Source organism: Canis lupus, chromosome 35 (genome assembly GCF_003254725.2).
Source record: "Canis lupus dingo isolate Sandy chromosome 35, ASM325472v2, whole genome shotgun sequence".
NCBI classification, from domain to species: domain Eukaryota; kingdom Metazoa; phylum Chordata; class Mammalia; order Carnivora; family Canidae; genus Canis; species Canis lupus.
Window position 1 is genome coordinate 14,779,197 of NC_064277.1, and position 17,203 is coordinate 14,796,399.

The window sequence follows — 17,203 nt, forward strand, 5'->3', positions numbered from 1 at the left end:
CTCTGACCAGGCTGTGCCCTCCCTGAAGATAAAGCAGGCTCCCTTTTCCCCACCAGTGGCTCCTGGCACTGATTCAGTGGTATTCCTCACAATTGTCTCTGGTCTTCTTAATTTCTAGAGGTTCTCTTAGTATCTCCTGTCTTTTTTCCCAATCCATTTAGAGAAGGTAGATGGGGGGACAACTTTAAGTCAGGACAGTTCTGTTTGCTGATGTGCACATCATTATTCTAAGACCACTAATGTCCTCAGTATTGTTAACCTTAAAACTCAATTATTTTACCAGCAGAAATGGACTTACTTGGGGGTAGCAGGAAATTGCAAATCAGGCATACAAACCACAGCCTACCATCAAGCAAACCCAACAAAGAAGAATGTTTTGTGGAGGCGGAAGTGGGAAGGGGTTACTTTGCATGAAAGTCCTTTGGGGAAGAACAAGAGTTCACAGTGGTGACCATTTCTCAGGGGCTGAGCAGCAGGGATGGTGGATTTCTTACAGGCCATGCAGTAAACATCTGTCCCTGTGGGGGTCTGTTTTCTGTTGGGGCCTGAAAATGGACACTTGTTACTGTAATTTACATGGATGGTGTACCCGGTTACCCTCTAGCCTCTCCACTCTAATCAGGTCTCCTTTTATTAATTTTCACAGTATGCATGTCATCCCCCAGGCAAGGTGACCCTGTTCAGTGTTCAGTGTCTGTTAGGATTTGTGGATGTTCTGCATGATGAAGAGAGAAAAGATGTTGGTATTCAGAGTGGCTGTGTGACCATGATAAAGCTACTTTCTAACTTGCTTCCACTACCAAATTTGATGGGTAGGTTAGGAGTAGGTTATGTTCTGCTGTATGGCGTGATCTGTGTGTCCATCTGAGACAGAGCCAGATGGACACAAGCCCTCCTTGTGTTTGGTTGGATATGTATTTATGTATGTTTGAAGCCATGTTGTATAGATCACCTGGGAAATACTTTAAAGGGAGGGTTCCCGCTGTCAATTAAAAGATCGTGTCTTCTGCTGCTACAGGCAGATCAGCGGGAGAGACAATTGTGGCGGGGGGGGGGGGGGGGGGGGGGGAGGGGGCGGGTGTGGGTGTGGGTGGGAGGAAAAGTGGTTCTCGCTGCTGAGTCTGCTGCTGAGTCCATTGGGTTAGGGCTCAGGCAGGTAGGATACGTGCCCTCACCTTGGGGAAGTTCCTAGCTGTGGGATCAGATCGGCACAACTGGCTGCACATGTGCCTAGGCCTGTACCCAGAGGAGCACGCCCGAGAAAACGGAGGAGGAACGCATGGGAAAGACTGGCCCGGTGGTGAGCTGTCACCACTTCCTCCCTGTTCTTACAAGACCTTCATGTGGCTGAAGGTTTCCAGCTCTTACTTGGCATTTACTCACTCACTGCCAGTTCCAGAAATCTTAACTGTTGAGTTAGTTCACTTAGTTGGTTATATTCTCCATTCCTGTAGATTATTGTTCTCAATCTCCTTGATTTCCCCGTTCTGGAAAGCAGATGGGAAATAAGTTGCTTTTGTTCCTACCTACGTGAACTTACCTGACAGACTGATTTTATAGTTCTGAAGTTTCTGTCAGTGAAGTCGAGAATTGAGCCTGATGTCGTATCAGTGCTTTTGCGTACATGACCTCATATCCTTTGATAAGACCATATACCATGACACTTGGTATAGCTGAAGACCTCATCCTCACTGTGCAGACACACAAACCGGAGTCTCACAATGAATAGGCACGTGACTCCTGACTTCATTCTAGAATTTTGGATTCCATGGAGGGTCTTCTTCAGTGATTCGGATTTGCACATAGTAAGAACAGCCATCTCAGGACGGAGTCCCACTGCATAGGCAGCTCCTTATCCCGTGAGGAATTAGGGGTGCCTTTTGAATTGGGCCTTTGGCCCAGTGGGCTCTCCCCACTGCCCTACTGCACGTGTCCCTGGTGGTGCCAGAAATGGCTTTAGCTCAACGGTTTAAAATTTTATTGTAATTTTAATTACCCTTCCTTTAACACAAGTGGTACTCGTTTTCTACTGATAGAATATAGGGATGAACGTTGGGTCACTTTCCAGAAAACAGCACGTGGAAAAGCTGGGTATGGCAGATAATCTTAGGGCACCCAGAAGTGTGAAGTTTGGGAACTCGTGCTGTGAATTCTTCCCACCTGGTAAATTCTAAAGGCCGACCTGGAGGAGACCAAAGACACACTGCCATTCGGTGTGTTCTGGTTGTCCCACAGCCTTTTTGTCCCACATTCGGTGTGCTTGGTGTTCCCTGCAGGGGGAACCGGAGTATGCAGGATCGGAGACTTCCGATCTGTCCGGGTCACTGGCTCCTAGCCTGGCGCCTGCTGCGTACGTGGTGAGGTGAATGACCCCAGGCAATTGCCACCGCGGTTTTTTCTGACTCTCCCACGTAGGCGATTTGAGCTTTCCTCTATCTCAGGAGATCCGTAAATAACTATCCCTCTGTCCTTCCCCCTACTCAGCCCCTTCTAGTTCACGCTGAAGTTTTTGCTGTAAAATTTCATATGGTAGTGGGGCCTGGCTGCTTTTCATTCTATGTATGTATCCCCAAAAGATCAGTCGAGGAAATGCCAACCCAGTGGGCCAGCCAGGTTTATTAGGTCAAGCTACGGAATTTGATTCTCTAGCTAAATGACTGCGTGCAGGGAATCCCTGTAGGGTCTTTCCAAAATAGAACTGAGCTATGTTTAGCTTGTTAAGATAAAGAACTGGTCGGGGGAGGGAAGATAATGGGAAGGAGGGCTTGTATGTGTACATGATTATGATTCATGGAGAAGAATCCAATTTTATAGAAACCACAGCCCAAATTAGAGAAAGCAAGCTTTTGGATTAAAATGATTTCTGTTGTGGTTGTAACATACCACAGTTTGATTTTTGTCCAGATGAAAACATTTGGTTTTCACTTCAGTAAATATTGTGGAGACATTGCCAGCTAATTCTGAAAAGTAATGAAATACGGCTTTGGCAAAGCACACATGCATTCTGTACTCCCGATTCCACTTATCTGATCCAAGTTCAGATTTTTTTTCTACATTTGCTAATGCACTTGAATAATCAGAAGAGAAAAATCTGCCTGTAATTTTAAGAGAAAACTGTATATGCTCAATACACATTTATGATGTATTGGGTATAAAAACTCCCTCTCCTCTCCCCAAATATCCTGCACATTCCTTAAATCTTTGGAAACCTTCACCTTTCAAGAATTCCATCTCTAGGACTATAGTTTGTAAGGGAGACAGGCTGTATAATTCTGCGTGGTAAACTAGCCTTACTCTGTTGTTAATTAACATCACGGGATGACACTTGTCTCTCAGTGTGGTGAGACCACCCTGAGAACAGCAGGGCAGAGCTCAGAATGGAGGGCTGCTGAGTGCTCTCAGAGACCTCTGGTTTTCCTGTCTTTGCTGGTGGTGTATGGCAGGTGGCTGGTGGGCCCTGTTGTGGAAAGGGAAGATCTCTGGGAAAGCTTTTCTGTGTTGTCAAACCACCCAGCCCCCTATTCCCTGTCTTCATCCCGGTGGCTCCAGTCCTGTTTTCCTGAGCACTACACCCACAGTGAGCTTTCCCAGTGTCTGCCTCAAGGGACGTTTGGAGTAGAGAATTTTCCCTAATAAATTCCCTAGAGATGAAGCTTACTTCTTGTGTGCCAGGATCTATAAGTTGCTTTACTGTTTTCGATGAAAACATTGAAAGCATATGTACTCTTCTCTTTTCAAATGCTGACTTAGCTTTCTGTGGACTCTGCGTCAATATGATTATATAATACATTCACCCCTCTTAACCTGGCGAATGTTGGATAATTTTCACTAGTGATAAATAACTCAGACTGTGTTAGGGATTTTAAAATGCCCTTCCTTCATCTTTTTTTTGTGTCTAGCAGGTTCCTCTTTCTTTAATCAGTAAATTACATAATCGAGCTTGAATCTAGGCTAAGAACAAATGTGTCCTATGCAAACACCTTTAACCAGTTGTGGTTCCTTTTTGTTTCCTTTGCTTATATATGTAAAGTTGTTATATGGTTATTCTCCAAGTATAGCATATAACAGTATTTCTCTGTCACCTTGATTAATTTTAGCATGACATGAAATAACAGGATAATTTACCGGTTTTGTCTCCATGCGAATGAAAGCTCCTTTTGCTCTTGGCCAATTCCCCCCTGGTTTGTCCTGATCTGAATGCTAGCTTTGCAAATGGACATGCCAGCAGGGTCTTGGAACGATTCCATACAGCAGCCACATAGTGACAGAGTACCAGCTCTGTTGGGTTTAGTGTTTTCTACTTGCTTCGGTTAGACTATGAAGTTTAGTGAAATGGAAGAGCACGAGGGTACCCAGGAACATTCGGGAGGTCTGTTCTTCATGGGCAAAAGCAAATGGTTCACGAGGCTGCTCCCAGTGGACAGGTTACTGGTTGGCAGTGGCCTTGTGAACACAGGCCACCTAAAGGATGGTAAGGCCATACCCAGGAGGAGCTGGGTTGTGTTGAGTGGCACCTGCAGGGGGGAGCCTTGGTACAAGCTGAGGATGTGATCTACAGGCATCATTTTGCCTTGGAGTAATTGGCTGACATGTCCGCCCCGCCCCCACCCCTAGGTTCATTATTACTGAGTATTGAGCCTTTCCCTTCCGCTTACCACTTCTCTCAAAAGCATTCCTTCCCTTTCTCATATTGGCCTCTCCGTTCCTCATCTGGTTTGAGAACCCATTGTTACCTTCTCTTCGATGATGCTTAGCCTCTGGGTCCAGATCAGCCATCCTGATGAGAAGCACACGCCCCTCTGCATGTATCACTGAGTTCCCGAACTCAGGGCAGGTGGACTCCTTCCCCACCTGACTGCAGAGCCAGCTTCCCCAGGACTTGGTGGCAGTTGGAGTTTCAGTGTGAGGATGCTCCTCAGAGACACCCTGTCCTCGAATTCTTTACATCTTAACCTGTGTCTTGTGTTAGTCTCTGACTTTCTTCTAGAATGCCTGGGAGGTTAGAGCAGTTGATTTGTATTTGCTGAGAAGCTGCCAGAACAGATGGATTCAAAAGATTGGTTATTTGCTGCCCTCGTGGAAGAAATGGCCCTATGTGCCTTCTTTTAGGAATATTAACGAAACTTAGATGCTTCTAGACACCTTCTCCATTTTAGTTCTTGGGAACATAACTGCGTTCACCCCGTTCTTTCAAAATCTTGAGTAGGAGGAAATGGGATAGTTGGTTCATGCTACTCACCCAAGGTTTGGGTGTTAAAAAATCCTCAACAGATTCTGTTAAGCGGAAGTTAACGCTTTGTTTTTCATATGTTGCACTTGGATTTTTAGCTGATTCTTTTTGAAACCTAGACCATGTTTATCCATGTTACTCCATCACCCCCAATCCCCCCCGCCCCCCAAGTGACTCCTCTATGGTCTTGGCTGCAGAGTTTGCTGCATTTCCTGCTGGGAGAGGAGACCCTGGAGGACTGGAGGGACTGGCTGAACAGCCCCACCAGCATATTCCTTCCCCTGCTGGCCCCTGGTGGGTGGTGGAGTCCACGGGGAGCTGCAGGCTCTCCACACTCAGGCTGTACTCAGGCTGGTCAGAGTATCCATGATAGAGCTCTTCTTCACAAGAAATCAGACATGGGTAATTTAATATGGAAGGAACTTGAAGAGCTGATTCACTTGTTCCCTCTCATTTTGCTGAAGAGGGAAGTTTAATGATTGAGTCTGGAGCTTCCAAGAATTAAAGGTCCTTGCTAGGTCTGTCCAAACAGCATGTAACACGTTGCCTTACGTCATGTTATATGCTAGGATGAGTAGGAGCCTGGCAAACAAACGTTTGTCTGTCTCATGAATGCTAAGGTATAGTTTGTTCTGCTTTGTCTAAAGTACTTATACAATTAGATTTGGTAAGAAAAGATCCACCAGGATTGGTTGACTACGGAGGCACCCACCGTGTACACAGCGGTGAGTGGTGAATCCTAATTGCCGACTCTGTGTTGGGGACTGGGAAGGGCACGGTCCCCTCTTTTCCTCGTCACTCTTGTTCTAGCCATGAAACCATTTTAGAACAAGTATAGGTATGTTGTTCCAGGGGAAATATGGCTATTTTTTTCTTTTTTCTTTGTCTGTAGCTCCTGGTTTATAAGAACCTTCCTTCCATTGGAAACCTTTTTTTTTAAAGATTTATTTATTCATAGAGATGCAGGGAGAGAAAGAGAGGCAGAGACACAGGCAGAGGGAGAAGCAGGCTCCATGCAGAGAGCCTGACGTGGGACTCGATCCAGGGTCTCCAGGATCACACCCTGGGTTGCAGGCGGCGCGAAACCGCTGCGCCACCGGGGCTGCCCTGGAAACCTGCTTCTAATTGGAAATGATCAAAGGGGAGGTGACCAAGGGTAATGACTTTTGTCAGACCATAGCCAACTCTGTTCTGCCATTTACATCCTTTTGGAGTTTCGTTTCTACCCAGTGGTGTGAGTGACCCACATAATTTTCGAGGTTCTTAAAACTCAGAAAAGGTCGTGACAGCAATAGAAAGAAGGGGGCTTGGTGGTGCCTGTGTGGTCTTTGCATTTCTGCAAGATGGGTATTGGATTTGCCACTTCTGCTCCCTGATACACGCCTACTCGTTCCCGGGTCCTTGTTTAATTGCGTGGCTCAGAAGCTGGACCAGGATGGTTTCAACCTTTGTGCCTGAAGTTAGAGATCTCCTTTGGGAAGGAGAGCGGATTGATCACTTGTGTCTTTGTTGATACACTGGAGTGTGCGCTCATTCGCAGGAAAGCAGGCCATAGGAGAAATGAATTTCACACTTAATAGTTCTACTTGGTTGTAGCTCTCCCCAAAATACTTCATGCTTAAAAAGATTGGCGTTGTTGCTAGAAATTAATTTGGGAGATTTTCTCTGGAATTTTAAGCAGCCCCTAGTCCTAAACAATAACCAGTGAGTTGAGGGATCTTCTAAATTGTCACTGTTTGATAAAGAAGGGCTATGCTGTGTGTCTCTGTAACATTGAGCCTTATCTTCTGGTGTTGCTGCTTTATCTTAAATTAAAAAAATGAAACATTTGGGGGCATGAGTAGAAGATTAAGGTGTAAAAGGACAGGGATGTGAGGTTTTTCTCTTAGGAGGTTTTTTATTTTGTTTTTAAATCCATGTTTAGTCTTGTGTTGGAATTTATTTTAATAATTTTACATGCTATTAACCTGATAATGATATCAAAGTAGCTTCGAAATGTACTATGATTTTTGGTGATCCACATCTCTTATTCTCCTCAATGTGAATACAAGACTGTTATCTTATAAAGGAAATGTCATATTCTGCTATTCTGCCTGGTGTGTCTTTCATTTTTGAATTCATTTGCTTAAATTCATGGAATCTAGTAGGTAAAATGCATGCCTCAGAATAGTCCCGTTCTCTCTTCCTTGACGTTGTAAGTAGGTGTTTTTAATATTACTGATTTTTCCTCCTCCCTTGCTTAATTCACTTCTTGGTGGTTGTCAAAACTTACCCCCCCCCCCCCCCAATGATTCATATGAGATTTAAAATTTTTAATTTGTTGTGTTTGGTGGATGGCATCATCCTCCTACTGGGGGGGATTTTTGCTTGAAATCCATTGAAAGGACACAGATGGAGTTTTATTTCCTGGGGGATTTTGAAAAATAAAAGTGGCAGTAGAAATGAACAGCTTTGCTTTATCTGCTCAGGCATGAGGATTTAGGTTTGTACCTTAATAAATGTCTCTACGTGTAATGCCGAGGACCCAGGCCTGTGCTCACAAGCCGTCTTCTTCAACCCACCAGGTTCTCCTGCGCTGCCCAACAGCATGGTATATTTCGGAAGCTCTCAGGACGAGGAGGACGTCGAGGAGGAAGACGATGAGACGGAAGACGTCAAAACAGCCACCAACAATGCTTCATCTTCATGCCAGTCAACCCCCAGGAAAGGAAAAACCCACAAGCACGTTCACAACGGGCATGGTAGGTCCATTCTTGATTTGTGGTAAAAAATGCTAGCATCTGCAGCTTGGACCGAGAGAGCTGGAATAGGTCATCTGTTGAGATAGAAAATGAAGATGAAGGCTGCGTAGCTGGTTGATGGGTTCTGGACATTTCTGTAGATGCCAGGCACTAGCGGGGCAAAGAGGTGAGTACAATCCAGTGCAGCTGAGTATGTTCTAGATGAACAGATGGTTAAGACATGGATGTGGATATTCTTGCATTGTGGAGGCGATGATCAGTCCTGTAAGAGCTGCAGATAATGGGATTTGGAAGAGGAAGAGATCACATCCAAACAGGGATGGCCAAGAAGATCTCTTGGAAAATCTTTTGTCATCACCTTAAAATTACTGCGATTTTAGTGGGTGGAGGTCACGTAAAAAGAAAACCATTACTGAGCATGTGGAATCAAGTAAATGCACATATGTTATAAACCAGGCTGATTTCCCCCCCTTGAGTGCTACAGTGTGTGGGAGGAGGACAGGAATGAATATCAGTGAGGAATCCACTTAAGTCAGTTAGCCGTTGAAAATGTTCAGTGGCTTTTCAACAAGAAAGTGACTTAATTGGGGTTGTGCTCTGAAAAGATAGAGCTGGTATCAATTGTGAGGATTACATAAAGTGAAGCTACCTGAGGAAGCGGGGAGCATATGAGAAGGCTGGAATTTTAGATCATGGCCTGGCCAGAGGTAACAAGGTACCGGGAGTTCCTCATGGCATTATAGCTGGGAGAATGAGTGGGTGGGAGAGAAATGTGGCAGGAGTAGGGCTGGTAGGAGGACTTGGACCCACCGGGAAAGTAGGCAAGAAAAATAGGCCAGGGGAGGAGAGTCAGGCATGGAGTTTGGGGACCAGGAGGTATTATGGCCATTTTCTGTTAGGATGCAAGGTGTCCCATTCATTTAGGGCTCAGAGACCCCTTGAGGTAGCCAGCCCCTGTCAGGGGCAGAAAACCAGTGCTGTCAGTCAGTGATGGAGGCAAAGGAAGATGTCTCCTTCTTTCCCTCCAGGGCCGTGCACTGAGCTCCCATTGTGTTTTTGGATTTCATGGGCAATAGAGGCTCCGGCCAAGCACAGGCTAGATGGGATAGGGAGGTGTCTGGCTTTCACCATTGTTGAGCATATCTGCTTTGTCATTGTAACAATTATTTGTCCTGCCTCTTGATTAGGACTGTGTTTAGGAGGCCTGCAGGTATAGTAGAGGATGTGACCCTCTTTTTAAGAACTTAAAGTTGGGGAGATGAGGTTAATACTCGCAGTATAGAATACAAAATGATGACCTCACTTTGTCTAACCTTTGAACAAGGTTCCCCCCTGCAGCTGTGATCCTCAGGAAGTCTTGATAGTTGGAAGAGAGCTATGGATATGGGTTGGAATACGGGTGTAGGTATATAGATCAACTTGGCCATGGCCATTCATGAACCATGGCATGTGGCCTGGTTGTGGGATGCTTGTCCCACCTGTGTGTTGGGACATTAGGACAGGATATTACTCTACAGAGTCACAGGGAGTGGCTGAATGGAGTTGATAGCATGCCCTGCTGGTCAGGAGAAACAGTTCCAGTGTGGAGAATGGGAACCGGTAGATGGTCTTAGATGTGGAAATGAGATAAAATTAGATCAAGTTCAGAATGATTCCTTCAGTAGGCGAGCTGTCTGAAATGAAAAGAGAGATGACGGGTGTTCAAGGAGCCCAGCCAGGAAATCACCTTTGGGGACGGAGGAGGGGCTAGACGTAGGGAACAGACAGACAGTGGTTCACATGAGTGCAAGGGCGATTGGAAGCAAAGGTGAGCAGCTTTTCACTGCTGCCTGGAGAGCCAGGGCTGGAGGTAATAGAAAAGGAATTAGGAAGGGAGGTGATTTGGCGGTAGTTAAGAACTTTATTATCTACCGAGTTTGCAGCGATGGTGAGAGAGAGAACTCCAGAGAACATACTGGAAATGTATCATCCTGGAGCTCCTGGCTGGTGGAGTCAGAGGGGGGTGAGCTTTCTGAGGTAGAATGGAGCTGGAAAGCAGACCTCTGGGGATTTTTTTTGTTGTTTGAATTCTTGAGATGGTATTTTCTGTTTTTACTTTTGATTTAATATGAGTTGAGAGTAAATGAACAAGACATGAAATTAGACTCCTCTTGGTTGGTCTCTGTGTCCATATGATAGAAATATATTTCATTAAGATAGGATATCAGAGTGGTTCCTTGATACTATTTTATATTCTCTCACTGTGTTGGGGTGGGTGAATTCATCCATCTTTTAGGGTTTCTGGACCCAGTTCCAGCATGGGCAGGTGAGTTTCCCCTTTCCTCCAAAACATACCATCAGTTCTTGGTCATCATCAGGGCCCTGAGAATTAAACTCCACTCCAACACTGCCTGTACAGAGATTGCATCAGATTCCACAGGTGAAGGGCTAAGTCCTGGAAGACTGCCCCTCATCCCCCCTCAGATACACCACGATGTTACATGGACTTCTGATCCACCAGCTACACACTGGAGGTTCTAGCAACCTCCCCTCAGGTTTGATTGTGTTAGTGTGGCTCACAGAACTCAGGGAGACACTTACCTTCACTAGTTTGATAAAGGATATGATAAAGGATACAGGTCAAAGGCCATTTGGAGGCTGAGGTATGGGGATAGGGCACAGAGCTTCCACGCCCTCCCCATGCCCACCACTCTCTGCATCTCCGTGGTCTCCTAGGCCAGAAGCTCTTAGAACCCTATTGGGGTTCTATGCAGGTGACATCATAAAGTCATGATTGACCAAGTCATTGGCCATTGGCTGATCCTCGTCCAGCCCCTCTCACCTTCTCAGAGGTCAGGGGGTTGGGGCTGAAAGTTCTAGTCCATTGCTCACATGGTTGGTTCTGCTGGTACTTTCCAAAGGGTCCCCCCACTAAAAATAATAGAAGACCTCAGTATCACTCTCAACGCTTAGGAAATTCCGGGGTTTGGGGAGCTGTGAGTCAGGAATCATGAGTGAGAGCTAAATTTTTTTTTAAAGATTTTATTTATTTATTTGAGATACAGAAGAGAGCACGAGTTGGGGAAGGGGTAAATGGAAAGAATAACCAGGTAGACTCTGAGTGGGAAGCCCAATATGAAGCTTGATCTCATGACCCCTGAGATCAGGACCTGAGCCGAAACCAAGGGTCGGACGCTTGACAGACTAAGCCACCCAGGTGTGCCCCTCCAATACATATCTTAATGACCAAATATAGATTTCTTATAAATCACACCATTGCAGTCAAATCTGGTGAATTAATCCCATGTCTGCTTTTCCACTTGCAGTTGGGTCCTCACTTCCTTCTTTTCAGCTTGCTTGAACTTGCTGGTTCACTAGGCATTTTTCTCAATGATTCACCTTCCAGTGTCAAAAGTTACCCTCATTCACTGTGCACCGAGCTTACTGTAATTTCTTTTTTCAAGATTTTATTTATTCACAAGAGACAGAGAAGCAGAGACAGGCAGAGGGAGAAGCAGGCTCCCTGCAGGGAGCCTGATGTGGGACTTGATCCTTGGACCCTGGGATCATAACCTGAGCCGAAGCAGATGCTCAACCGCTGAGCCCCCTGGAATTCTTTTTTCACGTGAGCTGCAGAGTGTTGAAGGGGCAGCAGATACCTGGTTGCATTGTAATGTTTCATGAAGGTTGAAGATGAGGTGAGGGAATTGAGTGACCTTTTCTGAGGGAAGCAAGTAATGACCACGGTCACTGCCATTAGGAGTCAAGGAAAGAAATGTACACTTATCTATAGATACACATATCTGCATGTATACACAGAGTAGACTTCTGATTTTTTTTAAAAGTCAGGAGATTGTTCTGTTTTAAATAGTTAACGTGTGAGTGAAAATTACATTGTGGCCACTGTAAAAAGGGTTTTAAGGTTCACTTTGGAGATTCATGTGTTGAAATAATCTGGGGTTCTTTTTGTATAGGGAATTTTAAGTCTCTCGGATAGGGGGCTGTGGGGGGAACAGTGTGTGTCTTTGGACGTAGTGGAGGGGGTGCCTGAACTGAGCACCCACACACCCCTTACTGTCTTTTCTGCTTGTGCTCTTGCATTCTCTTCCTTCTTCCCCAACTGTGCTGGCTTCTCTGGAGATACAGTGCAAGATAGAGGGGCAACAAGGAGCCTGCCCAAACCAGCTGGGCTTCACTAGGGCGCCAACTGCGCCCATTCCTAAAGACACACTTCCCACACTTTCCTTGATGACACTTGTAGAAACCAAAGGTGCAAGGCCCATGATTTCCTCTCTGCATTAATTCTAATAAATGCTGGTTCCTGTGCATCTACTTCTGATGACTGTTTTCTTCATTATGGATCCTACGTACATCTCTCTCTTCTTAAAATTGTATTTCATATAGTGTGTGTGACTGTGTACTATAATCTACAGTATATATATATATATATATGTATTTGTTTTCTAGGGAATGAAGTTTCTTTTGGGAGGAGGACAATTAAGACAAAGGGCCCCCACTGTGAAGTCTCCCAAAGTGGTTGGCTTACAGCGTTCATTAGATTGAGTTTCCTCCATGATCAACTTGTCCCCCCAACCTCCAGTCCTTTGTCTTTGTGATTATGTCAGTTTTTGAGCTGGGAAGGGATCAGCTGCAGTTTCAAAGGTTTGCCTTTGGGTTCAACTCCAGTAGAGTCCCAGAGCCCATTGTAGTGAGAACCCATGATGCTCTGTACCCACCTAACAATGGGGGAGAGATGTTGGAGAGAGAACTGTGGGCCCAGGTGATCTGTCCTTGTGTGTAGGGGTCTGCCAGATGGCAGTCCCTCCTGCAGGGCCATAGTGTTGTGTGAAGCCCTGGCCTCATTCATGGGGTTTCTCAGTATGGGATGTGCTCATTTCCACAGCAGCCACTCCTCCTCTGTGGGCATTTCCCTCTGGAACTCAGTTCTCTTGCTCTTTGGTAGCCCCATAGAAAAGTAGGAATTTGTATTGTGTCTGAGTTGGTACTGTTGTCGCCATGGGCTTGGAGACCTTCCACATCCTTTTATATTCTAAACAAACATGGTTGTTAGCAAAGTTATTCTACGGTGAGGTGTTCAGAAGGCCAGACACATCAAACCAGAGGTACCACTATATCATCTCCACTATAACCTCTCCCGCAAAATTAGTTTGTGAGTTGTTGGCAAATGTGAACGCCTGTGAGTGTTAGAGAAAGATCTTGTTTGCTTATTTCTGAAAATGTTGTATTTGTGGAGGATTTGGAAGGGAGCTCTGGAAATCATTTCACGGGGGAAGTGTTGAAACACAGTCTTAGCCTTATTGAGGGCAAGATCTTGCCATATTAACTAACAACTTACAGAATTTTATGGAGTTAATTTTTGTGTCATACATAAGTTTAACTTATGTACACATAGAAAACATGCAGAAGACCTTGCACTAGTTGTAGTGCTTTTGGAAGATAACCGAGATAAAAAAGGAATCTGGACCTTTCCCCCAAGGAGCTGATGGTATGGGACACTCCTTGGAGAATCCATCAGAAACTACGACATTTCAGGCTCTTCTGCGTGTGTTTTTCTGATCACACAGGCTTAATGTCTGGTCTGTCTATGCCCTCCTCCTCTTTGTCACTTAGTGTTTCTCACTCCCTTGCTGTTTCTTCTGATGTGTCCCCCTATTGGGCCGTGCCATCTATTTTATGACTTTGAGATGCCTTCCTCACATCCAGGTTCAAACATCCTCCATAGAAAGGAGCCGTTCGGTACCAGCAGCCAAGGTACTCAAGTCTTTGGACTCTATTACGAAGTAATGTTCTGTAGTTTCTGGTATATGTTTGACAGGGTTTGTGAATTTTGTTTTCCCTTCTTGGCATCTGAGCACCAAATCTTTTGTAAGGTCACACGGAAAGACAACAGAACCAGAGATTTAGCATCAGGGAACCCTTTAATGCAGACAGCCGGGCCTTCTTTCTCTCCCTGCCTCTCTCTTTCCCAACCTTCCTGAAATTAAGCACTTTCCTTGGCACAGGTACTCAGTGATCACATTTGCAGTTTGGAAAGATAAACTAGGACAGCGTTTTGAGGGACAGGTCGTGCACAGCTTGGAGGCAGAAATAAAAAGAGACCCGTTGAGAGATTGCTCACCTAGTGCTTATGTGAGCCTGAGGTTTTCATCTAGGTGCCACAGGATCGAAATGGAAAGGTTGCGTTAGGCAGATGGTTGACACACGGGGATGGCTGGCCTGTTGTCAGTGGAAGTATAGATGCATTTGGAAATGTGTGCAGGTACGTTTGCTGTCCACCTGTGATGCTCCGTGGGGCATCCTCCTGGGGAAGGGCTGTGAGTGGATTAGGTTGAGTTCCTACTCTGGAGTCACCCTGGCTTATGCCAGCTGAGTTAAGTCAGCCTTTGACCTTTCATGTTGATGCGGTAGATGCAGCAGGAGGAGAGAAAGCACAGTGCTCCCAAGCCCAGGCTTCGGCTTGTGACCTGCTCGGCTTTAAGGTCTGCCAGCAACATTTGCTAGCTGCCTCTCTTTGAGCAAGTTTCTTCACCATTTTTTTAGCCTCAGAGCCCTCATCTGGAAGAGGGGGAGCAAGTGAGGTCTGGAGGTTCTTCCTTAGCTGTGTATGTAGCCACGTTCATAGTTAGTGGGTGATTTCTCTGACTCATTTTGGTAGGTGGTCTCACACATCTGCATTTCTGTGTAAAGATGTGATTTGAGAGCTGTTTCCCAGGCATGACAAGAAGACTATAGAGGTTTCAGGACATGTTTGTCTACATTATCTCCATCTCCTGTACATGCATCCTTGTGAAGGGGTTGGGGCGGGGAGTGGTCTTGCTTTACGGTAGAGGACATGGAAGTTCTGAGGTCCTAACACCTATCATCATAGGTGGCAGGCAGATTGCAGCCAAGAGTCGAGGTTTTGGAAATGCTGCCAGCCCCCTGCAGGATTCTGCATCAGGGAGAGGGGAACATTGATGTTAAGTGATGCGCAGTCTGTGTTGTGATGATGGAGGTGACTCCTGTCTGGTAGGCAGTGTCTGAATGCCAGCCCCACCAGCTGCTGTCTGAGGTACACAGCTCTGCTCTGGTCTCCATTTGTGCTGCCGCTTGGTTGGCTTTCGTGTCCTTGGCAGCCAAATGATTAAAACTTAAACGGTGGCAGTGCTTTTCTGTGAGGCCAGTGGAAGGGAGGAAGTTGAAGCCAGCCTCAGAACGGTACGTGCTGTTAGCAATGGTCCTCCAATTTCAGGTGACCCAGAGGAAGATGAATGGTTTTGTTGAAAAAAAGAAAAGTCAAAAGAGCCCACAAGTAAAAAGAAAAAAAAAAAGAGAAGTCCTCTTTGGAGAAGGCCAGTTTCAGCCAATGTTGTAGAGGAACATGGGGCTTTCTCTCTCTCTCTCTCTCTCTCTCTTTCTCCTTCTCTCTCTCTATCTCTCCTCCCTTTCTCTCATTACCTGGTTAGGTGAGCTGCCTCACCCTATCCATTCTCCATCCTCTCTCATATTAAGGAGGCAGGTGATAAGGAAACCACCTGCCATCAGCAGTTTATTAAAGCAAGTCCTGGTGATGATTGGGAGTCTGTCCTCAGGCAGGAGAATGTGAAGATATTCCTGCAGGCACAATTTTCCACAGTAGAGAAAGGAGTTCGCAATACTAGAAGCTCATCACTAGCTTCACCTAAAAGCGTTCCAAATAAAATGTAGTGGTCGTTGAAAATGGAATATTCAGCATTGCACAGCTTACCCAGCCATTTCTACATAATTGGAATTATATTGTAAAAGCAGATTGCCCATCACGTGTGTGTTCTTTTTTTCTCCTGTTCAGTTCCTACAAAGGTCTCTATCAGCATCAAATAGTCACCAGGAGCTTCGTGTTGTGCCTCTTGTAAAGATAGCTTTACAAGAATGAGTTCCTGAGGGAGGCATTTAACTTCTCTAATTCTTAATTTCCTCTTCCATGAAGTGAGTAGGATAGAGTAGCTTAGCATTCGTTTGTTCATTTCTATCCCAGCCTTAAGAACAATGTAGTGTACCTGTCTCCTGTCTAGGGATAGTCACCGTTGGGATCTCTTATAATGGCTGGTGGGCATTGCCATGTGTTCAGGTGGATGGACATTTCCGAGATAACACCTCTTTAGCTTGGTGACGATCCCTAACTCAAATTTGGGCCTGGATGAGGGCATCATTATTGTGTGGTCAAGCAGGTCCTCAAAACCGTTATTTTCACATGAGAAAAGTGGAAAGCAAGCTGCGTGTTCATGCTTCTCCATGACTGGGTACTGCTGTCAGAGTGGTGCGTCTCCCTGCCTTTGTGCGCCAAAGATGTCGAGGTCTGTGGGAAGTCTGGCAACACCGGTTTCCTTCCCCAGGAGGATAACCATCGCTCACACATGAGGAAGTAAATGCATGGAAAACAAAATGTGGAATGTTAGCACTTTATTATTAAAGTAGTTTGGCCGAAAGCCCTGATTAGGCCACGTGTCCAGGAGAACAGTTTTATTTGGGCTGCATGAGTTCAAAGAAACCAGAATCCAAACTCCTGATAGTGTCCTGCTTTATCTTCTTTCTCACCTAAAGTTGGACACTGTCCCTCCCCCTCTGCCCCCAGACCCTGAGTGAAGCAGAAGGGGTTTCCTGTGGAGCACGCATGTGGCTCAGGGCATGGAAGCAAGGTATGACACCTGGCCCCACGCACCACCATCCTGCTGTTGGTGTCTGATTGGGCCTGTCTGTGACCATGCCCCTCCCCTGTGGGCGCATAGCCATGACCCCAGCAATCTCCTGCAAGGGTCTGGTGTCCCTAGGCAGATGTTCAGTTTTGCAGACATGACCCCGAACTCTCATGTTCTCGTTTCTAATCCGCTGAGCATCCTCATGGACAATGCGTTTGTTTATTAAAATGCATCATCTGAAGTGACAGACAGCATAACGCGCGTTTGCAGCCCTGGGTTAACACTCCGGGTCACAGTAACGACGCCTTCGGCATCTTCTGGTTCACCAGCTCTTCAGAGTGTCCAGAATCCTCTTCCATATACAGAACCTCACATGATCCTAAGCAGAGAGCCCTTAGGTAATCCCTATCTGGAAACAAAACAACACCATCAAAACACTGCTCTGGGGATCTTTATGTTACAAGTTGATACTTGAAATGGCTTAGTTTTTGAAAAGTTCTCCTAACTGGTAATTTTTCTTCCAGCAGGATGAGTCCCGTAGGCTAGAGGCATGAATACATGCGTTTGGAATGAATTTG

The 17,203-nt window shown here is 45.7% G+C and overlaps 1 protein-coding gene and 1 long non-coding RNA gene across 5 annotated transcripts in view; one reads left to right on the forward strand and one right to left on the reverse strand.

Annotated features, from left to right (window-relative positions):
• The window catches only part of JARID2 (jumonji and AT-rich interaction domain containing 2), a 260,698-nt gene that overhangs the window by 203,595 nt on the left and 39,900 nt on the right, over positions 1-17,203 (forward strand). For all 4 annotated transcript variants that reach the window (XM_025444031.3, XM_049106036.1, XM_049106035.1 and 1 more), the window contains one exon: positions 7,795-7,971. In XM_025444031.3, the coding sequence (XP_025299816.3) occupies positions 7,795-7,971 (177 nt within the window). The remainder of the gene's footprint in view (positions 1-7,794; positions 7,972-17,203) is intronic.
• Positions 7,888-10,695, reverse strand: LOC112657931 (uncharacterized). Its single transcript, XR_003135357.3, has 2 exons — positions 10,552-10,695; positions 7,888-8,045 (listed from the first exon to the last, which is right to left on the reverse strand). It is a non-coding gene; the product is annotated as an uncharacterized LOC112657931 (long non-coding RNA).